This window comes from Juglans microcarpa x Juglans regia, chromosome 8S (genome assembly GCF_004785595.1).
Source record: "Juglans microcarpa x Juglans regia isolate MS1-56 chromosome 8S, Jm3101_v1.0, whole genome shotgun sequence".
Lineage (NCBI taxonomy): Eukaryota > Viridiplantae > Streptophyta > Magnoliopsida > Fagales > Juglandaceae > Juglans > Juglans microcarpa x Juglans regia.
The window spans coordinates 19,666,222-19,693,903 of NC_054609.1; the positions used below are offsets into that span (position 1 = coordinate 19,666,222).

A 27,682-nucleotide genomic window follows, 5' to 3' on the forward strand; every position below is an offset into this window, starting at 1 on the left:
CTATGGCTTGGATGGGGAAGGTGTAGAAAATATTTTTTGACCAGCAAGAGCAATGAAATCAGTGGGAAGGGCTGAGGAAGTAAACAAGCAGTGGCGTTCTTGTTGTTGGATGTAAGAAAAAACTTTGTTAACTAGTGGAAGGGGATTGATTAGCATGAGCTGTTTGCAGATGTTGCCAAAAGAGTCACGAAGACCCATTATAAATTGGATGACGCAGTCTCGCTGGTATCGGTCCGAAAGAAGCTTGGTTAAGCTACAAGAACAAACAGGTAAGGGATCATAAACAGATAATTCATCTCAAAGAGATTTGAGTTTACCGTAGTAAGTGTTTACTGAATCATCATCTTGGGTAAGAGTTGTCAATGTCTTCTTGAGTTCATAGATACGCGTGCCATTTTGTGGTGAAAAAAATTCCTGTAACTCAATCCATATTTCATAGGCATCATCTACAAAGGCAATAAAGGATTGAAGAGGCAGGCTAATGGAGTTTTGCTACCAAGACACAACCATGTCGTTGCATCTTTCCCAGAGCTCAAAAAGAGGATTATTAGAGTTAGATGGTTTGGTGAGGTTCCGTTTAGGAATCCGAGTTTGTTCTTGGCTCGAAGGGCATGATGGATTGATGGAGACCATGTAGAAAAAAATTTGACAGTAAGGAGTTCTGTGACGAGCACAGTGCCAAGATTGTCTGACGTTTTGAGTCTATAAGGATTGATTGGGTTTGCAAGATTGGTATATTTGGTGGTGGGAGGAGGAGGATCGACGACAGCCATTTTCACCTCTCTGATACCATGTCAGAATTGGCAAAAATGGTGCTGGGCGATTTTGAGCTCAGCGTAAATGGAAAGGAAACAAAGCAAGGAAGGGAATGATCAATTATGTGTATTAATTACTTGCTTCTCTATGCTGTACAATAATGAATTTATAGAAAGAATCGACTACACTATATAATGAAAAAGTACTGAAATATCCCTAAACGAATATAAAAATAACAAATTATTTGCTGGAAGTTTGTTGGGAATTTTGTTGCATATTCCTTGGGGCGTTTGGCAGTGTAGCAGCTGGTATATCATTCAGTAATATTGTATGTTGGTTTATGGAGTCTCATTATGATCTTGAAAAGATAATGTACCCTTTAAATTGTATATTCATCTGATGGAGTGTAATTAATCTCAAGCTATTATCCTTATGCATCATTCTTTTACCTAGTCCATTGCCTTCTATATTTTACTAAATATTTAGAATTTCATATTCAGTGCAGTTCCAAATGGCTCGGGAGTACTTTAAATCTGCTGGAGGTGATCTTCTGGTAGATGTTAGTTATGGGAGTGGTTTGTTTTCCAGAAAGTTTGCTGAATCTGGGATGTGTTCTGGAGTCGTTGCACTTGATTTTTCTGAAAATATGCTTTGTCAGTGCTAAGATTTCATCAAGAGTGGTGACACTCTTTTAAACACGTAAGTTCATTTAATCCTTTTGTAGGCTGGTTGTGGCTTCTACAACATAAAAGCATTCGGTATTCATTTATGGGATATTATGCAGTAATCTTGCTCTTGTAAGGGCAGATGTTTCTAGGCTTCCCTTTTCATCAGGCTCAGTTGATGTTGTTTATGCTGCAGCAGCCTTACATTGCCGGACATCTCCTTCTAATACCGTAAGTATAGTTTCTTCCTTTAATTTTCTTCTGAAGTTTGTCAGTGGTATGGCTACCATTTTCTAGAATAATTGGGCTTTGGGTAATTGACAACCATTCCTCTACTTCAAGCCAATAATAATGTTTCCACACTATGTCCATTTAGAATTGAGTTGGTCTGAGTTGCTCAATATTTGACATGGATGCACAAAAAATATGGAAATGTTAGCTCAAGTTTGGATCTTTCCACGTTGGGAGACTAGTATGTGTGGAATGGAATGACTACACATATCGGGAGATTAGTTTGCTTCCTACTATATGTAATGGAATGATTACACATGTCGGGAGACACTAGTAAACTGTTCCTAGTATGTGTGTAATGGAATGACTACACATGTCGGGATACTAGTAAACTGTTCAAAGAGCCTGGATAACTTGCTGAAAAAAAGTCATGTTTGTCATGATTTAAAACATTTAAGAAAAAAAAAAAGGATTTCTGTTTTCCTGTTTGCCATCCTCGGAAAGACCATGAGAAAAACCATGTCGTGCTGTATTCTGAATGTTTTATTTTCTCTTGTTACATGGATTTATCATTGTTTAAAAGTACTTGTTGAACAAATGATATTCCAAATATTGCATATACTTGCCAGGTTGCCAAAATCACTCATATACTACAAAGTGGTGGAGTTTTTGTGGGAACCACATTTCTGCAGTACAGTTCATCCACTCCCCGGATATTACGCTCTTTCAGGGTGGTAATACTTGTTCAATGTGTAACAACCGGGCTTTAAGCCCAGCCCGTTGGAGAAGCCCAGCCCACGAGTGGATAAGGAAGGACCGAATGACGCCGTTTGGTGAAGGGATTTATTTTTCCCTTTTACGGAAACACAGTTTCTCTTCTTCGCGTTGCCTCCCCCAGTTCTCTGCAAATCCGGATCTCACTCACCCGTGCGCACCAACCCACGACTCCAGCAGTTGTGTTTCATCTCCTTTTACACTCAAGGTTCGGCTTTTACTCAATTTTTTCAGATTACTCAATCGGGTTCTCAGTGTTTTTTTTCTTATTCTTCATCTCTTCACCGTATGCTCAACTTAAGGTTTTGAAACTTCAAATTGTTCTTCCATTGCAGATTTGTTTCGGCTTCTTGAACAGAGTGGTAACTCCTCTCTTTTGTTTATTGTATTTTATTTCTTCTCCTTCATTCTTCTTCCGGTCCTACTCGTACGGGCTTCACTACCATTTTCGGTTTTACTTTGCTTTGATGCACACACGCACGCTGTCTGTTTAGCCGTGCATCTTTTAGTCAATTTTTTCCCCTTTACGTAGACCATTAATTTATTCCAGTAGAAAATTTTGTGACTTTTATTTCGGATTGATGTTTTTAATTGTTAGAGCAGTGGAGTGTGTTAGAATTAAGGTTGTGGATGGGTATAATCTTGGGTGTTTTGTGAGTCGGTGTTTGAAATATTATTTCAGACTCTTCGGTGTGAACAATGGATGTTTTGGAACTGGTTGTATTGAAGTTTCGTGCAAATTTTGAATTGTTGAATGATTAGAGTAATGATGCGTGCACTGAAATTGTCTTATTCAAAGGTTGAAGGTAGTTTGGGTTGGATTATGTTTTAATTAATGAAGTTACTGTTGTTGGTTTTGGAAATAATTATAATTGGTTTGGTGTTATAGAATGTGGTTGTTTTGGGTTTTAAATGTGAATGGGTGAAGAGAGTTGTTCGGGTTTAATTGTTAGGATAGTTATTGTGTTGTGAAAGGTTTGTTTTGATTTATTACTTAATAAATAACAGCCTACTAGATTGGTTATTAAATGTTGGATATATGTTCTTTTGTTTAGGTGGTGTTACTATTAGAGTTCCAGCTCAAGTTGTTGATAATACGAAGAAGTCAGGTAAGCGGGGTTCATATACTAGTTTTGCATAAAACAAATAAAATGAGGTTGACTTTGAGAATAAATGTGTTTATTTTTTTTGAAAAGAGATGATCTGAAAACAATCTCAGATATTTATTCTGCATATGCATAAATTCTACATAAGAGAAAGTGTTTTTCTATCATGACTGGTGTAGACATGAGCTAGTTTTGTGCACTTTATTTCTGAACTATGTAAAAGAGCGAATAAGGAATTCTAAAAGTTTTGTTATGAACAAATGAGAATGTTTTGTTTATGTTTATCTCGAACATGTGAAATGATCTGAAGCTTTTCAGTGTTTTGTTTTGATGTGATGTGTCATCTGAAAACATTGGCATGAAGTTCTGATTCGGTATATGATTGTAATCGGATTTTCGATGAAATCCGTTCTGTTTCTGTTAAGGCCCAGCCACGGGTATAATGGTGGTTTATAACCCTACCACGAGGGTGAAACATGGTATACGGCCCAGCCACGGGTATAATGGTGGTTTATAACCCTACCACGGGGGTGAAACATGGAAAATGACCCAGCCACGGGTATAATAGTGGTTTATAACCCTACCACGGGGGTTAAACATGGTATTGTCCCGATGTGATATTAAACGATGATAAGATTATAATATTTCAGTTTGGAAATGCCAACGGATGTTCTTTTTGGAATAAGTTTATTTTTTTTTTAAAATGTCGCTCTAAAATTTTCGTATAAGTTTTGTTTCTGCATTCTGAAAGTAAATGTTTTGTTCGTCTTATCAAATGTTATAAATGCTCATGTTTACATGCTAGTATATGCTCTCTGCTTGCTGAGTTGTTGATAACTCACCCCGTTAATCTTCATAATATTTCAGATGACATCGATGGCTCAACTGAAGATCAGTATTAGAATCTATGGAGAAGATTTGCATTGATTTGTTGTTGGGTATCTCATGATATTAGTGTTGGTGTTGGAGGTTAATTATCTTTCTTAAGTTTGCTTCAATGGATTTAGACGGTTTATGGAGGCTATGTTAATGTTTTATTATTTCTAGTTGTTATTTGAGATATGAAGAAGAGTTGATTTTATTTGGGTTGTTGGATTGAATATTGGATAAATGAGTTTATTTGATTTATTTAATTGAAGTATTTACGTTCGATTTGAGGTTTGGAAAAGAGATATATTCTTGAATTTGGAAGTACTCTAGCCTTGTTAGAGCTGATTATCAAGTTTTAGGAGTTAACTCTCCGGACCCTTGGGGTCGGGGCGTTACACAATACTTTCTGGGTCTGATCAATCATAGACATAAATCCTATCTGGGAGGTTTTAATATATTTTCCTAGATTGTGCTTCATTGTCTTGGCGATTTTCTAATTGACTGAGGCACTGTAAATGTTAGGCTACTCTTACTATTTGACCAATTGCAAAAGAGCTACAGTGGATCCATATTGAGATTTGGTTGTGTTTCTTCTCATAATTAAGAAAGAGCTCTCAAAGGAAACTTCTTCACTAACATAATTGTAACACCTTAACAGTCCATACTATTCCATTATAATTAAGGAATCTTTTTTTCTGGGGTCTAATCTATATTCACCTCTTAAAAGAGAAGTCAATCTAATGTGTTATTCTTAATTATTTGTGCATGGAGAATCATGAGACTGTGCACCTATAACCAAATGACTTCCCATCATATTGTCATATTCCCACATTCTTCTTTCATGTATTCCCCAAATAGACCAAAAGTTACTTTTTGGTCAGAGACTACTACTGGTCTCAGGTGATGTCTGTCTTAGCTGTCCGTCTATGGGTGGATCTATTACAAAATTGTTCAAGCAATCAAGGGATCTAAGAATGTTTTGATGGATAGTTTAATTAACACCTCTTATATGCCATCAAGGCTGATATTTACAATTTTGTGCACCAGATTCACTTCCGAGAAGGACTAGGTTCACGATATGGGGAGGGAGAGTGTGATTCAGTTCTTTCTACAGAACAACTCCCACTATCATTATCACCAACAATGCTATGATATTATAATACCAAAATAAAGGGTATATCTAATCCGTTCCTTTAAATCGAACCTGCTGTAATATAGTTAAGACATGGGCTCCTATGAAGAGGGAGCTCATTCTATCCTCGGATTTTGGTGTTTATTATGAGAAGGTTCTTCCATGTGACAAAGCCCTTATAAGCAAGAGCATGCAACTACTAAAAAAATGAAAACTCATGGTGAAGTTGTCTAGCCATAAGTCTGTGTGTATTCTTCTCTGTCCACCCTTTAAAAAGAGTCTTTAAAAAAAAATAAAAAGAGTCTTACACATGACCACGTGCGGCTCACACGCTGACCCACCTTCCATTTGTTCTTGATCAAACTTCTCTATACACGTCTGGATCTTTGACCTTTGACCACCAAACAAAAAGAATATTACTTTTTTTTTTTTTTTAAATTTTTATGGGGGAATATTTGGTCATTTCCTAAGCACTAGCCTTTGTTTGCTTGAGGGCTTTAGTTTGGATTGGACATCAGTGTTAGTATCCCTTGCACGTGGCCGGGTTTCTTGCTTTGAATAATTAATTCCATCCCGCTTTATATGGCACGTGGAGTTGGCTACCTCTTTAATTTGTTGAAAGCATTTTCCTTTTAGTTTTAATTCTACCTGTTAAGTCATGATTTGATTATTATTAACCGATCGAACGCATGCATCATGCAACTTTCTTTGGTCGGTGCTCGTGATCATGATCTAGATCTAGGTCAGGCTTTTATCGTCCGAAAGTTCACTTCTTTTTTCAGGGGTTCTGATTACTTTATTTCTTTTGTCGTTAATTTTGGTTTCTTTTTATGGATATTTTGTTTGTCTATGTTGCAAATCATGGGTATCAAAATTGCCCATAAAAAAAAAAACAAAAAAAAAAAAATGGGTGTCAAGATTTTCACATTTTTCTCATCACGTGGCTTACATTTTCTCCTGGAATTAATAGGTCTTTTAATTTGAAGAAGACTACAAACATATGATAAGATATATTCATCCAAAAATAAAAATTATATCCATAAAGAAATTTTAATACGTATAAATATAGCACGTACAACCAAAATAAACAACATGAATCTGGCACGTCATGATGAACCGCTTAATTTGATTATAATTTTTTTTTTAATGAAAAGGGCCGAAACTCTAATATATTTTTATTAATGTGTCTTTAAACAATAATATATATCCAAAAGGGGCCGAATTAGTTTTAGTAACTTAATTTCTTGATTTTTCTTTTTAGGCATACATGATTTAACGATATTATGTAAAATAGTAGTACTATTAATTATATTTTTTTTTTATTTTCTAGGCCAGTACTAATTAATTATATTTTTGTTGCAATTGTATATCTACTAATTAACACACCCGGCCAAAACACTATTAATGTGAAATGCTAATTCTACATGAAGTGGTATAAAAATCAAAGGTGTTGCATGCAGGGGTCTAATTTGAATTTTTATATAAATATTGTAATGGGCCGGTCTCATGATAAGTAGTACTGGTCATGTGCTGTTTACAGCACATGACTACTGTTTCGTAAGTAATACAACTCTTAAGGAAATGAAATTAAGGAGATCAATTAATAAGAAAGATCAGAAAAGTTCCTACGTACGTACGTACTCCATTTTATTAATTAGTTGAAAATAGGCTCAAATGTAACTAGCTAAAACCTTGCCATTTTTTTTTTTTTGAAAAGTAAAACCTTGCGATTAATAGTTCTAAAACCTTGGTCGCTCGCTCGATCGAGCAATCTATTTCAAACTCAAGACCAAATTCCTTCCTCTAGATTCGTCCATCCACTACTACACGTACGATGGGAATGATCTTCCTAGAAAAGTAGATCTAGATCATGATCATAAACTCTAGCTATTTCCAGCTTGCTTTTTGGTAAAACTTATATATACACGTACTTTACCCAAACTGTGATTTATAATCGAATAATATAGTAAACTAATTAAGGCTCGGTTTGGATATATAGTTCAGATGAGATGAGATAAAATATTTTAAATACTAATAAAAAAATTTAATTAAAATGAGATGAGATAGTTTGTAAAAAAAAATATATGTTTAGATAGTGAGATAAGATGAGATAGTTTTGAATTTTTGGGATTTGATAAAAGAAAATACTAAAATCCCAACTAGGTATTCCCAGCTGGGATCCCAAATGGCTTTTTTGTTTTTTTTTTTTTTTTTTACTTAATGATTAAGTAAGTATTTTTTATTGATGTTGTAAATTATATTTAAAAATTATAAAAAAAATGCATAAAAAAAGAAAAAAAAAAAAAAGTAAACACACTGGGCGGGATCCCTCATGTGTGGGTGTAGAAGCACTCTTTGATAAATGGATGGATCCTAGCAATGATTGAGTAATAGTTATGAATATATTGATAAAAAATAATATTTATGAGTAATTAAAAAAATCTATGATAAATAAATTTAAATCCCAAAATATATTGGGAAGTTGTTGACTAAAGTTTATAATTTCTCTTTTTCAAAAGATATTTTATCTATTTATTTTTTTATATATAAGAAATTCGTCATTTTTTATTCTAATTATAAATTATAATAATTTTGATTATTGTAATAAATAAGTACATGAATTATGTTGTAGATTTGTTTTAAATAATTTATTAATTTCAAATTTTCTAATAAAATCCCAAAATGCACTTCTTTTCAATACTTACAAAATTATCAATTTCTTTGTAAAAATATATTATTCTAATAATAATTTATTGATTATTCTATTTTAATCACAAAGGAATTTTCTTTTTATTGTGTGAGATGTTTTTTACTATTTATATCAGAAAGTAATGAGATGAGTTTGAAAACTTATAGATAAAATCGAGATATGAAATTAACCCTTTAGATAAATAAAACTATCTCATTTATACAAATGAGATATGTGAAGATAATAACAGTAAATATCATTTCTCAATATATATAATATCTCTTAGACGCACCGCAACCCTAATAATATATAATGTTTAGTACTCATAGAGGCTCAAGATCGAAGCGAGGTCGCCCTCAAAATTAGCCTTAAAGCCCCCGTAATAAATTAGGTCATTAATTTTGCTTACTAGTGCTTAGTGAGTTGTTTTTGTCTGTCAAATGTTTGTGCATGACAAGACCACATTAATGGTATTATTATTAATTAATAGGCAACAGCTAGCTTAGCTTCTTAGTGGAGTGGTTGGCTTTTTATGTTGCCATGTTTGATTCCCCAACAACCGGGTTTCCTCGTACATGTCTTAATTTGTTGTGTCTTAATTTCTTACTTATCATCGTGTCAATGTTTAGGCCAGTGATGCCCGTACGTGCATTAATATTTGGTGATTCTGGCAGGCCCGATACAAGGAAATATTCGATACCTTTTTAATTTAATACTGTTGTGAAACAGCACATGCATATATGCAGCTGGCTTTAGTCAACTTGCATATATATAGCATCAGATCATTATTCATGCATGAAATCATGTGTTTGGTTACCGATAAAAAAGACGTAATTTGAATATATATTATAAATTAGATTTTATTTCTAGGACTAATGACATTATACAGAACTATATATATATATATATGTATGCTAGTACGTACGTAGCATTTGTATAAACAGAAAAATACTAATTATATATATATATATAAGAAAAATAAGAACTTTTAAAAGTGGTACGATCCCGTTTAATTTCTTTCAATTTTTTTTCTATTAACTAACTTGGCCGACTAATTAATATCAAGCAGTACTGACCGTAAATTAAGCAGCTAGCTTGATTCCATCAACACTCTGGAACAAACTGTAGCCAAGTCCTAAACTCAAAATTAATGTCAATGACAATCACGCATACTGTGGTTAAATATTTTGCATCCAGAAATATATACAAGCCTTTTTTTTTTGATAGAAAGCAGAACTTCATTAATCAAATGGAAACAAACCAGTTACAGATAATTATCAAGCCATAAAGCTTGAGAAATACAGTCTTGGACACAATCCCACCATAAAACAATATTGTCAACCCTACACACATTTCGAGCCAACATATGAGCTACCATATTCTCTTCCCGAAATACATGAGAAAAAATACAACTTTCAAACCTTGAAGCAAGCTGTTGAATATCAGAATATAATCCCCCAAGCACAAAGTCATACATAGTACCCTTCTGTAAAGCTTCAATACAGAGCAGACTATCACTTTCTACAACAAGATTTGAGAGTCCCATGGTAACACACAATTGCAGTCCTCGTAAAATTGCCATCAGTTCTAGAGCTTCAATACCATCCATATCAGTTTCAGCTTTACTGACAGCCATTAACACCCTACCAGAAGCATCCATTAGAACAGCTCCAATACTTGTTTTCCCCAACTCAGAAAATACTGCACTATCAACATTCAATTTAAACCAACCAGATTCAGGAGGCTTCTATTTATAAAGTTGCTTCATCTATACCCGGGTCTGCTGTTTAACCTGAGCAAAACTTCTCAAAACAGTAAAAGCATTATCTGCTACATGTTTAGGAGTTAATAGCAACTTATCAAATACAAATTTATTTCTGCGAAACCAGAAACTCCATGCCAAAGCAAAAAAGACTGATAGCTCATCATACTTTTGCTTTTTACATAATTCCATAGCTAGATCACAGACAGTTTTACCTTGATCAAAACACAAACTCGGGAAATAAACATGCATTAATCCCTGCAAAGAAGCACAATTCACTACAGCATGAGTAGAATCCTCTCTATCTGAGAGGCACAATTTGCATATATCCTCAGTCAAAACACGCTTCTGCATTAAATTAGTAGCTGTAGGAAGGCCATTTTTGCAAACACGCCAAGCAAAAATCTTTATCTTGTGAGGGACCTTCATTTTCCACAGGTGCTTCCATAATAAATTCTGATATGTCACGGTTGATGATTCAGCAGTTTGAGAACCCATCTGGTAAAAAATAAATCGATAACAGCTTCTAACACTGAACATTCCATTCCTTTCATAAGCCCACAATCTCTTATCTTCACCAATAGTAGAGCACAAGTGAACTTTGAGAACATCAGTTACAACATTTGGATTTAAGAGAACCCTAAGCTTTGCAATGTCCCACTGCTTTTCATTCGACAGTAATAATGTATCCACTGAAAGCATCCGAGTATCATCCCTTACCAAGTTCCCTTCAGCCACTAGAGAGTTATGACCTGGAATCCACCTATCTTGCCAAATATTTACACTCTTTCCATCCCCTATTCTCCAACTACACCCTGCCATGAGCCATCTCCTTGCTTCACAAATGCCCCTCCATGTATAAGATGGACATCTACCAGTCCCAGCTTGCAGAAAACTTGAATGAGGAAAATATTTAGCCTTCAATAATCTATGCATAAGAGAATTCTCATCTTGCATTAAATGCCATCCCTGCTTTTCTAATAAAGCTAAGTTAAAGCAAGTTAAATCCTTAAATCCCAAACTTCCTTTAGCTTTCCTCTGACACATTCTATGCCAACTCAACCAATGAATTCTCCTTTCATTCCCTACTTGCCCCCACCAAAACCGAGCCATCATCCCCTCCAATTCTTTACACAAACTACTTGGAATAAGAAAACAACTCATAGTATATGTTGGTATAGAGAGTGCTACTGCCTTTAACAAAATCTCATTTCCTCCTTGAGATAATAATTTTTCTTTCCAAGACTGTAAATTCTGCCATACTCTCTGTTTAATAGACTCACAAGCACGTTTTTTACTCTTCCCAATGACAGAAGAAAGCCTAAGATACTTCTCATACTGTTGAATTTCACAATTAGCCCATAAATTCTTTATCTCAGATCTAGTGGCTACATTCACATTACCACTAAAAACCATGTCAGTTTTAAATGTATAAATTCCGCACAGATTTTTTATAAAAAAGTGAACTCCACTATAGAAAAATGTAAAAAACTTATTTTTTATTGATAGAACCCACATTTTTACTAAAACACAAAACTTATACATTTAATTTGAAACTTGTAACTAACATTATTTTGCATTAACCGGCCACACTGTGTCGATCATGACCTTTGCAAGTACTTTTTATCTCCATTTTGGCAATTACTTGGCTCGTAGCTACGTTAACAAACGTGTAACTTTCGCATACATATTACATACACATGACATACATACTTCTTTCTCTGTTTCAAAGTCCTAATGCAAATGGCCAGTTCCGACCAATTTCACCAATTGTACGAGAATCAAAGAAAATAAAATAGGCATGCAGCTAGCTCCTAATTCAAGAAGATCAGCTTCTTTAGTTTGGAACTAGAGCTCTCTAGCCAAGGAGATTAGAAGAATAGTTTTAATTAAAGGTTATAAAAATGAAAAATAAAACTTGGGAGACACGGGAACAGCGCCCACGTTCCCCTCATATCTTACTTCCGATATATATTAAATATGCGCGCGCGCGCGCGCGCTCTCTCTCTCTCTCATATGGCATTATTGACAACATGATGTGTACCTCTCCAAGTAATAAATATAGCCCCTTTCCTCTCTTGTGAGCCTCCATAAATACTCATGATATTCTCCTTGCCCTAGTCCCTCTCTCTCTCTCTTCCTCTCTTCCGATTCACACCGGCCCTTACGTTTGAAAGGTGCAGCTCAAAGGGGGTCTGTCGACTCTGAAGCTCATGTGTATGTGATCATGGTATGCTCTCTCTCTCTCTCTCTCTCTCTCTCTCTCTCTCGCAAAGTTTTTATATAGGGACATATTCATGATTGGTTTTGGTTTTGATGGCGCATATAGGGAATTCAGAAGCCTGCATGGTTGGAAGCCCTCTACGCTCAAAAGTTCTTTGTTGGGTGTTCCTACCACGAAACAGCAAAGAAGAATGAGAAAAATATATGCTGTTTGGATTGTTGTACAAGTATTTGCCCCCACTGTTTGCCTTCACATCGATTCCATCGACTTCTTCAGGTTCGTCGTTATGTATATCATGATGTTGTCAGGCTCGAAGACCTTCAGAAGCTCATAGACTGCTCCAACGTTCAGGTTACCCGAATTAAACAGAAGTTAATTATAATTCCAACATATATATATATATATATATAATATTTATTGCTAATTTTGCTGAAACTTCATTAGGCTTATACAATCAATAGTGCCAAAGTGGTGTTTATCAAGAAGAGACCTCAAAACAGGCAATTTAAGGGGTCCGGGAACTATTGCACTTCTTGTGACAGAAGCCTCCAAGAACCCTTTATCCATTGTTCTCTAGGGTGCAAGGTATGCATATTTATATATCCAATAATTATTAAGGTTATACACTAAAAATTGATAACATGATCATATACGGAGAAAGGAAAATTTCGTTTTTTGATTCCGACTTATGTATATATGTAGGTGGATTTTGTGCTGAAGCACTGTAAGGACCTCTCTCCATACCTGAGGACATGCAATTCTCTACAACTAAGCCCCGACTTCCTGATCCCACATGAGGACATGGGAGACGAGGAGATGACAAATGAGACACCTTATTCCACAATTGTGGACTGTGAGTACGAACCGATGATGAGCACGTCTTCGACGGGTTCATCAGGATCCGAGAATATGAGTCATCTGGCATACACTCAGAATAAGATCGTCAGGAAGAAAAGAAGCGGACTTTATCTGTGTGCAAGATCGGCTAATAGTGTTTCTGATCACGAGGATCACATGGGTACCAGCATGAGTAGTAGAAGAAAGGGCATCCCGCACAGATCTCCTTTGTGTTAATTAGACAAAACCAAAGATCACATCTTATCATGACTAGTATACATGGTTTTAATTTTATTTGATAATTTGACTGAATCCTTCAACAAATTAATGCCCTAGATCTTTCTTTCTCTGAAAGTTGAATCTTATTATTATATATATATATATATATATTTATATCATGTTAATTTAGTCGCTTGGTCGGGGGTTTTGTCTTAATTGGCATCACGTGATTCCCAATTCCAAGTTATGGTCTGTACATTAATTTACTTATAAGGTTTCTTCAATATAATATAATATAATATATTTATTAATAACGTTATTAATTGAGGTCCTGAATTAGAGTGTCTTTTGATCTGTACCACACTGCATGGCATGTAATTGCCTAATTAGTACAGGCCAGATTCATTTGCACAAGTTTTATTTTATATATGGTATATTTATTCAATGTGTACTGCAAAGCCATTTTGTACACACCAAAAATACAAGGACGAAAAGGGAACATGTGAATTGTCCTCATGCCTGTGCCTATATATATATCTATATATATAATCTTTGTCGCCTTGTCATCATGGAGGTACTAAAGGCGCTTCCGCTAACTTTGACTACTACAACGCCTGCATCACTGATCTTGAGAGAGAGAGAGAGAGAGAGAGAGAGGTGTAATTTGACCAGTCAATCATCCACAGTTTTAACAGCGAGGATACATACAAAGAGAATATGGACGAAAAGGTAACTATACATGAATAATATATCAATTGTTTCTGATCTGTAAAGCGTTTTTTCTTTTTTCTTTTTTTGTCAGGAAAAAGGAGAAGGAACAGAGATTCGAGTGTACTAGTGATTAATTTCCGTTAATATTGCAATATATTCAAGGACCCCACTGTGCTATATACTCCTTAATTTACTGATCCTTAGAGTCACGAGTAAACTGATATATCTTATTTCTTAATTCCCATGCACCAATTTTTGTTGGCTAGTTGGTATATGGTATATTAATATTATATGGTAGGTAGGTCATGATCGAGTCTTTCGATCGCACTAGCTTTGGCCTTTGCTTATAAGACGAGTACTCATATATCTATCTGTGGACCATTATTAGTACTTATAATGGTCGGTCCTCTGTCGACCTGGTATGGGTCATCTAATATTTGTCTCCATACATCACATTAATCATGTTAATTTCTTGTATCGCGCGCGGGTGCATGGGCCCGGCGGGGTTAAACAAATTTAATTACTTACTTTTAATTTACGGCCTCTCGATCGCATGAAAAGTTTAATAGGCCAGCTTGGAGTAGTACTAATGAATACTGACCATGCTGCATGTACGTAAAACATTAATTATATATGAACATTCATTTGCTATATATATATATATATATATATATATATTTGTATTGCATTGATCGAACTCATGAATTACGTACATAAATCTTTGGCTCAAATATTTTCTCCTACTTATGTTTTTTTCTCATAATTATACGACACTACGTACCTGCATCCTCATGCACGCACGAGTACTGTCTACGTGCGAGCCATTCGATCGGCAAGCGTTGAACACCAAACATGAATCTGAATTTAACAGTTGAGTAAACGAAAACTATTTACTGTACTTTTGTTTATTACTTTGAGATACGATATTCGTGTTCCATGTATGACTAGTACTGATCTTAGATTCTTAATTAATTATATATGTATGTCTAAACTCTAAATTATTAAAAGCCGAAACCCTAGCCAGCCTCGTAATGGCCGGTCTGCCGGCCAATACTCTTGCTACGTACTTGAGATTCGGCCCATCACTATTGGTAATTAATTAATATGTTTGGGGTACTAAAACTGTCCTTGATCTGGGTCAGGTGATCAGCGGCCATCATGTACGTTGGCTCTTTTAAGTTTTGCTTGAAATTAATCTGTTTAATGTGGGCTTGTTTTACTACATGTCCCGCGTGGTCAAGGCTGGGTCGGTGTTGGATTTCCAGCACTCTATATTTGCAATTGAAATAAAGCATGCATGTACGTATATACCTGTGTGGTCTGAGTTTTGACTGATAATTACAAATTAAAAAAAGAGTACTTGGACTCTGGAGAGCTCCGATCATTAGTTACCTTTATATTTCACTTCCTGATCATAAGGTCATTATATATGAATCAACATTAATAGCCAATTTACCAATCCTTATTTTCAAGTTTAAATTATCTCCTAATTCTTCTTTCAATAAGTAGAATATTTTGTTATTGCTTGTATTCATAGTTTCCATATATTGACAGTTGCCATATTTTCCAGATTCTCCATCTCTAGAAAATCAGTTACCTAAATTTTAAGAATCTATCTAATTTGTATAATTAGTCTATTTACATTTTTTACATGTTTCCATACTTAGTCTCATGTACATCTATATATTTGTAAAGTGATACACAAATGAATATACGATTTTGAATGAAAATCACTCTCCCTTTCAGTTTTAACATGGTAGCAGCCTAACCGATCCTTACCCCCTGCCAATAAGGCTAACTCCTTGCTCGCCTTGCTCACGCCGTCCTCCTCCAACACCTCCTCAAATCCTTTAGCCCACTTCGTTGGTAACACATTTTCCCCTTCCTCCTCTGATTTTTCTTTCGATTGGCACCACCACTAGGTGGTGGACAGTGGCGCAAGCAACCATATGTGCCACCGACGTGATGCCTTCATCGACCTGACGAGTATTGTCTCCGAGCACAACGTGCAACTCCTTAATGGCCAAGTTGTTCCCGACGAAGGGATGGGAACCTGTGTTCTCTCTCCCTCTCTCAAATTACATAATGTCTATTTTGTCCCTAATTTCTCTTTTAACCTTTTGTCAGTTCCCCAAATTACACTTCATAACTCTTATGTCATTTTATTCTCATCTAATACTTGTTTATTTCAAGACCCACAATCAATGAGGTCGATTAGAGCGGGTGATCTTTGAAATGGGCTCTACATGCCTAAATCTTCTCTCGCTTTAGTTACTCAATCTACTGTCAATAAGACTTATGGCATCAACGTCTATGTCATCCTTCCAGTTTTATTATTCCCAGTCTTTTTAATTTTCCTTGTATTCTCTCTGATTCTGACATTTGTGCTCGATCTAAATACACAAGATTACCTTATTCTATTCATGCAAATAAAAGTGTTTCTCCTTTTAATCGCATTTTTTATGATATATGGGGTGGCTATTATACTTCTTCTCTCTGTGGGGCTCGCTATTTCCTCACAATCGTTGATGATTTTTCTCGTACTATTTGGATATATCTTATGAGTTTTAAATCTGAAGTTTTTACTCATTTAATACATTTTTTTCTCTTGTCCAAAATCAGTTCAATACTACTGTTAAAATTATTTGTACTCATAATGGACAAAAATTTCTTTCTCATCAATTTCAAACATATCTTCAAACTCATGGCGTCATTCATGAACGTACCTATGTTGAAACTCCACACCAAAATGGTGTTACGGAACGTAAACATAGGCACCTTCTAAATGTTGCACGTAGCCTCCGTTTCCAAGCACATCTACCTTTAAAACTTGGAGAGAGTGTGTCATCACCGCTATATATCTCATTAATCGTACCACCAGTCGCATTCTCTAGAATAAGTCCCCTTTTGAAGTTTTTTTCAATAAAACACACAGTTATGATCATCTTCGAGTGTTCGGGTGTCTTTGCTATGCACAAACCCTTAGTGCTCACCGCGACAAATTTTCTCTCTGTGCTACTAAATGTGTTTTTCTTGGCTACCCTAGCACTCGTAAAGCGTACAAACTCTACAATCTCGACATTCATACCATCTTTTATTATCGTGATGTCACGTTCCATGAACATCACTTCCCTTTCTAACATATTCTTGTTTCCTCTCCTTCTCATCCTGTCCTTCCATTACTTGTCCCTGAACCTCATTTTCACATGCTACACAAGCATCAGGTACTGCTCACTCTCCGTCTGCTTTTCTTTCATATTCTCATTTTTCTCCATCTCATCTCATTTTTTTAACTTCTTTAACCACTTGTATTGATCCCTCATGTTATTCTGATGCTATCTGCCACTCTCATTAGCGTGAAGCAATGTCTACTGAAATTTGTGCTTTGGAGGATAACTTCACTTGGACTCTTGAGACACTTCCCCTGGGTAAAAAACCTATTGGTTGTAAATGGGTTTTCAAAACTAAGCTCAATGTCGATAACTCCATTGAAAGGTACAAAGCTTGGCTAGTCGCCAATGGTTACACTCAGGTTGAAGGCATTGACTATTATGAGACATTTGCATTGTTGCCAAAATGAGCATTGTTTGTTGCTTATTGGCGATCGTTGCCACCAAACATTGGCTCATTCATCAACTCGACGTCAACAATGCCTTCTTACACGACGACCTTGATGCAGAAGTTTACATGACATCACCGCCCGGATATTGCATAAAGGGGAGAGACCCGTGTTTATTGGCTCCGAAAACCTCTTTATGGCCTCAAACAAGCCTCCCACAACTGGTTTTTTAAACTAACCTCTATGCTTCTTGATGCAAGTTTTCATGAGTCTTTACTCTCGTCACCTCCACCAGCATTACTCTTATTCTTATTTATGTTGATGATATATTCGTTGCTGGTAACGATATCTCTCAGATCGAGGTTTTCAAAAGACTCATCTCCACCCATTTCAAAACCAAAGATCTTGATTATTTGAAATATTTTCTAGGACTTGAAGTTACTCGCTCTCACAAAGGTATCTTTCTCAATCAGCACAAATATGCTCTTGATATTCTTTTCGATAGTGGACAACTCAATGCTCGAACTGCCCATTTTCCTATGGAACAGCACTTGAAACTCAACATTGAAAACGGCGATCTCCTCCTTGATCCTTACACTTACAGACGCTTAGTTGGACGACTAATCTATTTGACCATTACTCGACCTGACAATGTCTATGCAGTCAATATTCTCAGTCAATTCATGCATGCCCCTCGAGTTCCTCACATGACTGCCGCTACTCATGTTCTTCGTTACATCAAAGGCAATCCAAACCAAGGCATTTTCTTCTCTTCCTCTAGCAATATACATGTCACAGCATACACTTATTCTGATTGGGCCAACTGTCCCACCACCCGCCATTCCACCACTGGATATTTCATTCAGTTAGGGACCAGTCTAATCTCATGTCATACAAAGAAACAAACTACAGTAGCAAGGTCTTTCGCTGAAGCTGAATATCGAGCTATGACCGTCACCACCTGTGAACTCACCTGGTTGAACCAACTTCTCACTGATCTTGAAATATCTCATCTCGAGTCCTTCACCTTACATTGTGACAACCAATCCACTCTCTATATTGCGTACAACCCTGTGTTCCGTGAGCGTACCAAACACATTGAGATTGACTGTCACATTGTTCATGATAAAATTTGCTCGAGCCTCCTTACAGTCGTTTACACTTCTTCCGTTGAACAAGTTGCCGATATATTCACCAAAGCTTTAAGACGATAACTTTTTCATCATTTTACACGCAAGTTGGACATTACAGATCTCCATGAGCCAACTTGAGGGGGAGTATTGACAGTTGTCATATATTGACAGTTGCCATATTTTCCAGATTCTCCATCTCCAAAAAGTCAGTCACCTTAATTCTAGGAATTTATCTAATTTGTATAATTAGTCTACTTATCTTTTATGCATGTTTCCATACTTAGTCTCTTGTACATCTATATATTTGTAAAATGATACACAAATGAATATACAGTTTTGAATGAAAATCACTCTCCCTCTTAGTTTTAGCAACTTGAAGAACAAACCATTCTTTTTATCACGATCGTAGTAAAACACAATTAATTATATGCCTTGTCGATCTAGGGAGGTCAAATTTAAAGCTGCTTCGTGATGGTGTAAAAATTCTTGCATGTCATCTGCATACGCAATGACAAAACTTGATGGAGTTGAGTTCATGTAATTATTCTTAGAAGACTAGTGTATATATTATATGGTTCGATTGGATAAAAACTTGAAGAACTAAAGATTTCATTATTTGATTGGATAAAATAATTATTTATTTTGTCTCTTTCTTGCTCAGATGATCTACATTCTTGCCACCAAAATTAATCAAGGCACAGAAAATTTTATTTTTCTTGCTGATCAGATGCATGCCCCATTTGCGCGCACTCTCTATACACCAAATTAATGGGCACCTCTACACACAGTACTGATGATCATGGGATTCTGTGTTATTTTGTTTCAAGCATGGATGCATTCATGACTTTTCTCTTATTCGATCTTCTTCCTTAAAACGAATAGAACAGAAAAAAACAGACAGAGAGATCAGATAGAAAGTACTGGATGATTCATGTGGGTATACATGCGCAGCTGCGTGCTGATTTGACAAATTAATAAGAAAATCCATCATTTTTTTAAGCAAAAATTAGCTCCTCAATTAAATAATTAATTAATGCGTACGGATGATCCTTAAATATTAAGGATTATGTATGGAATGTGCGTGCAGTGCAGCGCTAGCAAAAGAAATTGATAAACCAGGGCCAATAAATTTCGGGGTACTATCATCATGTGTCTTGCTTGCATTACGCGTTAATTCTTGTAAATAATAAATAAAAATCTGAACCCGGTGCATGGAACTGACCCAAGTTCCAACGTCCCAATTCGATAATTTAATTTTGATTTGAGAGATTAGGTGGAACTTCGCTAGCTCTGAATATTACATTTAACAATCCTTTTAGCTGCCGTTGAGCTATCCTCTCTTGATCTATGTCAACATGATCTTCTAAGATTTTTAAGCTAGATATACATTAATTTATATTTATATATTTAAAGTTTTGCTTCTTTTTTATAATGTAAAACAAAAAACAGAAAACTATATGTCTTTCCGGATGCTGAACATCATGAACAACTAACTCACTGCGACATGATCACGCATGCTGAACATCATGAGCAACGTCATGCATGTGTCCGTCTCCGGCTATAGAGCAGTTTTTTTTTTTTTTTTTTTTCCCCGAGAGAGAAGAAAAAAAAACTCCATCTGCAAACAAGAGTATTTAAAAATTAAAATAATGGAAAGGGCGAGGCAAGCTGGCCTGCCTGCCTCATGAGAGAGCCTGAGGATGCAGATTGATAACGTCTGATCGAGGCAGCCTCGAATTATAAACAAAACTACTAACGAATGCATGTATGCGCGCAAGATCAGGACAGCTTGACACGTTTAGGCAGGCTAGGCCGGCCCTGCTTACTCTTTCACAAATACGGTATGAGAGAGAGAGAGAGAAAGGAAGGTGACGCGGCTATGATCTCTCCTTGGTTTCATTTTTCTTTTCTTGTGTTGCACTCCATGCATCGGCCTTCTCCTACTTCATTATAATGCGTATGTGTCTACACTATTGTCCAAAACAACCATGCATTTCGAACAAGAAAATTAGAAAAATAACGAACCAAACATCCTTGCCTAATTAGTAGGGTTTTGCGTGTCAAAAAGACCAGAATTAATTAGCAAGCTAGACATATTCCATAATTCAAAGAAGCATCATCATCATGTCGTGGAGTGGTTTAAGCTTAAGGCCGCCGGTTTCCTGATCTTATCTGCCTAGCTACAACTCAAAGCAACATTTTGCCTTTGCTTATTATTCTTGTTTCCTTTGTTTGGATGTGAAACACACCAACTTTTTTTATGCCGCTTTCTCATGCTTTTTGTTTTTCTCTTACTTGTAGTGGTTGGAAAGGAATTCACCACAAAACAAGATTAACGAAAGTTTCTGATGAAGTTATTTGATTAAAGATATTTACTTTAAATCATAGCCGTGCATTAAAATTTTGGATGGGCCATGATTCTCTACCCTCATTTAGTGACATGATCTGCATATTGACTTTGTTAGCTAGCTTTCTTATCCTGAAGTACTAGATATAGGTGGCCGGCCGAATCAAGCAAACGCACCCTTCAAACTCAGAGATGAGTACTTCTTGCATATCTTAAAGCCTGTTAGGTTAAAAGCAGGGTACTCTCATTTATGCACCTTAACTATTACGTCCCTTTGCTGATGGGGGGGGGCTCATTTTTCTAGCAGAGAAGTAGTACTGTTTCTTCTTTGAAACATTTTTATTTATTTTCGTCAGTTATGGTCATGGTTTCATCTGTTATTTCTTTCCACGAACTTGGACAAGATGAGGGCCATAGATCAAGAGGGAATATTATTGGGCAATATACTAATTGGATATATATAATATGCTTAATTAACTGATGCTAGGCGCCACCAACATATTGCTCCACCTTTTCTAGTTCGATCTTTATGATTGGGAAAGCTAACCGACCTTTCTGATATAGATCAAGTACTATTACAACCTATATATATTCGATTTTACATCTCATTATATATAATGCAATTGCAATACAATATATATATATATATATATATTGATCATAAACGTACGACTTGCATCATCTAATAAATTTAAAGGCCTCCTCATGATCAATATCTCTTTTAATATATTATATTTAAGGTAAATACCACAGATTATGCAAAGATCATGATACCAAAATAATGGATAAAAAAATTGTTGTAAATCTGTCTTAAATAGAAAAATGATAAGTTTACTACCCTCCTACTACTTATTTACTACTCTTTTTATATTTTATTTTTTTAATTTTTTATTTTACTTAATGATTAAGAAAGTGAATATTAATAAAATTATATATTTTTTATTTTTTTAATAATTAAGATTGTTAAAAAAATAATTTAAAAATAAAAAATAAATAAATACACTAATAAATAGGTCTTAATAATTTTTTCTTAAACATCATTCCATAGAAAGGAAAAAAAATCTTCCACTTCACAAAAGCGCCAAAAGGTCTTTTCGTCACAGCCAAAAAAGAAAAGAAAAAAACACGCACACGGACGAACCACGTATGGAGCTAATAGTGTGTAATGTGGTTTCTTTCCGAACATGGTGCCACACTGCCTAAAAACCAGAGTGTTTCCAGCTAAATCACTGTCACTCTCTCTCTCTCTCCCGAAAAACCAGAGTGTTTCCAGACTCAGGAAGCGGAAACGAACAGGAGCGAACCCACCATGTTATGTCTGAGACCAAACTCATCGTTTTTTCTTCTTCTTTCTTTGTCTTTCTTCCTCTTCATCTCTTCAGCCTTCGCAAGCTCTCGGGTTCACCACACGCTACGTAGTCCAGGTGATTTTAATGGTAATTATTTCGTTTTTTGTTTCCTGAAATCTGTGTTTCTTTTTTTACAACAATCTGTTTTGTAAAGGTGACTCTGTTTTTGGTATGTGCCTGATTTTGGACGTTATAGGGATTTTTGTTGAGAAAGAACATGGTGGGGTGGTGCATTGGAACACAAAGAAGTCTGTTGCGGAGAAGAGTGCAGGGAACTCGTTTCTGATATTGGCTGAGACGAGGACACTCAGGAAGGACCCTCTTGACGGGTTTAACCGCTACACTGGTGGCTGGAATATCAGCAATGAACATTACTGGGCTGTGAGATTTTTTTCCTTCTAAAGACCTAAATATATTTAGCTCTCATCGGTTTTTTTTCTCCAATTGAAATTTAACAACTTTCTCCAAGTTTTTTATTTTTAGTTACAAATATTTTGTTTTACAAATAAAAAATTGTGATAATTCATATCACATAATTGGTCATATCTTTCCACCAGGGTTTTGGTTTTATTTATATAGGTTGTGAACCCTTATTTTGATATCCTCTTCTATTTACAGTGCATTTTGGTCTCTTACTATTTTTTGTATTGAATTAATAATGGTCCATCGTCTCATTTGGATCATTTATTGGCTTTGAATTTTTATAATTCTAGGTGAACTCTGTTTATGACCTTTGTCTATTGTCTACTGCTGAAGTATTGTCCATGAATTGGTCAGTACTTGTAATTTGCTTATACTTTTCTTGATTTATTTTACCCCGCAGGCTAAAATTATGTATTGATCTTCTGGTCATTAGTTCCTCTAGCTGATTGTCTTGCTCAATTAGATTTTTTTTTTTTTTTTGAGCTCTGATTATCATCTTATAATGCAGTCTGTTGGTTTAACCGCGGCGCCATTCTTTATCATTGCTGGCGTTTGGTTTGTGCTTTTTGGTCTAACCTTCTTCATTATCTGTCTCTGCTATTGCTGTTGTCCAAGAGAGCCTTATGGCTATTCTCGAACAGCCTATGCTCTGTCGCTTATTTTTCTCATCCTCGTCACCCTTTCAGCAATGTATATCTCTTGCCTTCTCTATGTAAAGCACACTTACCAAAATTTTAAGTTCCATCATATAATTTCTGAGATTAGCAATTTCTGACTCAAATGTTTTTTTCTCCAATTACAGTGCTGGATGCATAGTTCTGTACACTGGTCAGGGCAAGTTTCACAGCAGTACAACCAACACACTGGATTATGTTGTGAATCAGGCAGATACCATTGTTGAAAACCTCAGAAATGTGTCAGGTTATCTTGCTGCAGCCAAGGGAATCATAGTGGATTCTATATTTCTGCCATCAGAGGTGCAGCGGAGCATTGACATTATTGAAACAAAGATCCAGTCTTCTGCTTCCACTCTTTCTCAGAAGACTTCAGATAATTCAAAGGATATACAAGATGGCCTGGATAGCGTGTAAGTATAAGCTACTACAACTTTTTCTGGTGCTCAAAATCCTTTTAGGTAACATTTATCTGATGTTCTGCTATGCAGAAGACTGGCTCTTATCATTGTTGCGGCTGTCATGCTCTTTTTGGCATTTCTTGGATTTTGTGAGTCTTTTGTTCTCTTGGACTAGAAGAAGAATATTCTCATCATATGGCTTATTATAGTCGTGGCTTATTTATTTGTTTTTATATCATTGTTATGGCTACTTGTTGCAGTATTTTCCATTCTTGGGATGCAACCTCTGGTATACTTGTAAGTGATTTAAACTAAGCCCTGTTCAAGCTCAATTATTAAAAATGTGGTCATTTATAATTTAGGACTCAGTTCTCTTTTAGTTATCTTATTTTTGTTAATAAACATTTGTGTGGGATGCCTACAGCTTGATAATGATTGGGTGGATTCTTGTCACTGGCACATTCATTTTATGTGGCATTTTTCTCCTCCTCCATAAGTAAGTTATGCTTGGTTACAGTTGTTTTCTATTTGTTAATTCAAAAATTCTAGGTGCAGTCACTTTTGTGCACTCCTTGCGCACTCCACTAATGTGATTGGCTGCGTCACTTTTTTTTAATATAAAATAACTGTTGTGGCCAATCACATCAGTAGAGTGCGTAAAGAGTACGCAAAAAGTGACTGTATTTAGCAGAACTCTTGTAATTTATTATCTATGCTGCCTCTTCATTTTGCTGGTTATAACGTGTTCAACTGTTTTATGGCTTCTATGAAGCAAGCATGCGATTTGTCTTTTCTTTTTGCATTTGAAACTTTAGTAACAGATATGGAATCACTTTTAACAAATAATTTGAAAACTGAATGGGCAAAATGTTCCACTCTTTTTTGTACCTCAGGTTTCTTTCCTGTGATGCGACTGTCTTCTTGTGCTTAGAATTCTCTATAAGCCCTAGTTGTAGTATGATTTCTCCCAAATATTATAAGCAAATAGGCAGTTCACCTATGGCCAGTGGCATGTTTAGAATTGTTAAGCCTTTCCACCCAATTTCTCTGATCAGTGTTTTATGGTTCTTGGAAATACAATTTTGTGTTTATTAAAAGTTAACACCCAAATATTATATATGTTTTGGAAGAAAATTGTACAATTAGAATTCTTATGGGTATGGAAAGCCACATTTCCCACACTGAATAGCAAGTGGTGATGTATAAAAAGTTTAGATGGCGATGGATGGTGCATCATGTTGGAAGGGCAGCATTTAATTCTAGCTCGATTTTTAGATAAATGTGATGTTTAGTGAAATTAGTAGAAAATATACTAGAAAAGCAGCCCATCATTTAGTACAGGCTTATAAAATAAAATATTTTGTGCATGATATTCATGTGCATGGGATTCTATGAACTACCTTCCCTTGCCATTGGGATGTAATTTATTGGCCCCAAAGAATGATTGCTTCCCCACACCCACAAACCCCCCCCCCCCCCCCCCGGCAGTGGCGGTGGTTCTACCTCGGGCTTCTGTAACTATTTTTGTTACTTTTATTAAAAGTTCAAGCTAGTGAAGCATAGGAAGCAAATCCATTGATACACACTACAGTAAAGGATCCAACAATCCCTGCCAAAAGAAACAGAATGTGATGTTAAGTTCAGCTATTTATTATAAACTTGGTTGAGATTTCTCTTATTACTTGTAAAAAAAAAAAGCTTGGTTCAGATTTACTTATTAAAAATAAACTTCAATGAGGTCTTGTGAGCTTTCTTCTCCAGCTGATTGGGTTGTCAACTTTTCAATTGCTTTTTGATTGTTTGAGAGTGCAGAGGACGAAGTACGTCTTTGTTTATAGTTATCCTTGTTCAATTTAGTCCATCAGTCTAAAAGCGTACAAAGATCAACTAATCACAGCTTCTCCGATAAGAAGATGAATATGTTACAGCATTTTTTGTACTTTTGTGACAACTCTGTGTTGCACATTTAATCTATATAGCTAACTACTTCTCTAAATTCATTAGTGTGGTTGCAGATACATGTGTTGCAATGGATGAGTGGGTCCAGAACCCCACTGCACATACAGCTTTAGATGATATACTCCCATGTGTGGACAGGGCAACCGCCCAAGAAACCCTATTACAATCCAAAAATGTCACCTACCAGCTTGTCATTGTAGTTGACGTCATGATCAACAATATCTCTAATGTTAATTTTTCCCCCAAAGCTGGGCCCTTGTATTTCAATCAATCAGGTCCATTGATTCCTGTTCTTTGCAACCCGTTTCATCCTGATCTCTCAGGCCGGCATTGTGCACCTGGTGAGGTGCAGCTGAGAAATGCTCCAAAGGTAATATAACTTAATTATTTAAATTTAAGTTGGAAGTAATGGATAAAGCATTCACATGAAGGATTTTAGTAAATTTCAATCACATTGAATGTCCACCAAAACAATTGAAAACAAAATAAAAAAGAATGTATGTACTAAATAAAATGTGTTCCATGTCCTCAATTTAGCCTAAGTTATCGTTATGGCAATATTCCTTCTGATTTCCAATGATTCCATTTTGTTTGTGCTATGAGGATTCACTTTTCATTTAACTGAAAGTAATATTGATTACAATTCAGTAGAAACAGTAGAACTGTCAACTGCTAATTGTCAACTTTTGACTCTTTAGACTTTGACGTGCTTATATATGGGAACTAATAGAGAAATTTGCATGAATTTCCTTGGCAAAATCCCTCAGCTACTTGTTAGGGTGCAGCCTAGTGGTCAAGCGCTGATTTGGGATGAGCTGTGGACTCGAACATTCTGGGTTTGATGTGCATAAGGGGTTCCCTTGGATTGTCTGATACATGGTTCTGACGAATGGGGTCTGTGTATCTGGGGTGTACTTTCTAGGGGTGGGTCTTAAGGGTCTTGCCTTGGCAAGATTCCATGTCATGAAGAAATACTTCTCTCTCGTGACCAAAACTTACAAACCTCTTTGTACTTCACACATAACAAATGTTTGCTGAACGTTAAGTGAATGAGATTTTCAACCTTTGTTTGAAGCAGGTGTGGAAGGATTATACCTGTCAAGTTTCAGCATCTGGTATTTGTGCTACTCCTGGCCGGTTGACCCCCATCTTCTACAGCCAGATGGCAGCTGCTGTAAATGTGAGCTATGGATTGTATCGCTATGCTCCATTCCTGATTGGTTTGGAGGACTGCACATTTGCACGGAAAACATTCAGAGACATCAGCAAAGACCATTGTCCTGGCCTGCGAAGATATAGTGAATGGATTTATATTGGGTTAGTAATAGTATCTGCTGCGGTAATGCTGTCAATGATCTTCTGGGTTATTTATGCCAGAGAGCGGCGCCATCGTGTATATACTAAAAATCTTATGGCTAGATCCTTGGATGAAGAAGACAAGGCCACATAGAGATATCCTAGTGTAATTATCCATGATAGGTGAAAAAGTTGTTCTCATGTATATTGGAGCGTTAAAAGTTCAGTACAATATAGGTTTTAATGAGAGTGCAATGTAGGTGGTATTTGTCCCTTCATGGCACTTTGTTGGACGGTATATTGATAATGAATAGCCGCTTCAAGGAGAAATGGCCTTTTTAGTGCAGCTCGTATCGTTGGTTGGGCTTGTTTGAGAGGTTGGTTTCTTTGTAAATGCGGTTTGGTTGTTAGTGGGACGGTGTGTCGTATAGCTCAGGAAAAATAAAAAAGAACAAAATGAAAACTGCTAATGGAGTGAATGACTATTTTTTTACTTAATAATAAGATTATTGGACGACAAATTTAGTAATACTATTATAGTCTGTCATGCTATTAAAATTTTCAT

At 35.9% G+C, this 27,682-nt stretch overlaps 2 protein-coding genes and 1 pseudogene across 3 annotated transcripts; all 3 read left to right on the plus strand.

The window, feature by feature from the left end:
• The first annotated feature begins 208 nt into the window (after positions 1–208).
• LOC121244317 lies at positions 209–2,422 on the plus strand (annotated as a pseudogene).
• Positions 2,423–11,996: 9,574 nt separating this feature from the next.
• On the plus strand, positions 11,997–13,431 carry LOC121243967 (protein RGF1 INDUCIBLE TRANSCRIPTION FACTOR 1-like). The gene is made up of 4 exons (XM_041142024.1): positions 11,997–12,215; positions 12,315–12,560; positions 12,654–12,794; positions 12,912–13,431. Exons 1-4 carry the CDS (start codon positions 12,213–12,215, stop codon positions 13,281–13,283), a joined length of 762 nt encoding a protein of 253 aa, XP_040997958.1. The 5' UTR covers positions 11,997–12,212; the 3' UTR covers positions 13,284–13,431.
• Positions 13,432–22,187: 8,756 nt separating this feature from the next.
• Positions 22,188–27,463, plus strand: LOC121244896. Of its 2 annotated transcripts, none has more exons than XM_041143133.1 (9): positions 22,188–22,451; positions 22,561–22,745; positions 23,296–23,477; positions 23,590–23,874; positions 23,953–24,011; positions 24,123–24,159; positions 24,287–24,358; positions 25,867–26,191; positions 26,900–27,463. In XM_041143133.1, the coding sequence occupies exons 1-9, from the start codon at positions 22,325–22,327 to the stop codon at positions 27,269–27,271; spliced, it is 1,644 nt and encodes a 547-aa protein (XP_040999067.1). In that variant the 5' UTR covers positions 22,188–22,324; the 3' UTR covers positions 27,272–27,463. The 2 variants fall into 2 exon arrangements, with proteins under 2 accessions (XP_040999067.1, XP_040999068.1); XM_041143134.1 differs by having other exon boundaries at positions 22,188–22,439.
• The last annotated feature ends 219 nt before the right edge of the window (positions 27,464–27,682 follow it).

Excerpts from the sequence above, each read along its gene's own strand:
- LOC121243967 (XM_041142024.1), top strand. Across the intron at positions 12,561-12,653 it reads TAGACTGCTCCAACGTTCAG|GCTTATACAATCAATAGTGC; the intron begins GTTACCCGAATT and ends AAACTTCATTAG. Across the intron at positions 12,795-12,911 it reads ATTGTTCTCTAGGGTGCAAG|GTGGATTTTGTGCTGAAGCA; the intron begins GTATGCATATTT and ends GTATATATGTAG.
- LOC121244896 (XM_041143133.1), top strand. The coding sequence starts at position 22,325 with ATGTTATGTCTGAGACCAAACTCATCGTTTTTTCTTCTTCTTTCTTTG. Across the intron at positions 22,452-22,560 it reads TAGTCCAGGTGATTTTAATG|GGATTTTTGTTGAGAAAGAA; the intron begins GTAATTATTTCG and ends TGGACGTTATAG. Across the intron at positions 26,192-26,899 it reads AGCTGAGAAATGCTCCAAAG|GTGTGGAAGGATTATACCTG; the intron begins GTAATATAACTT and ends TGTTTGAAGCAG.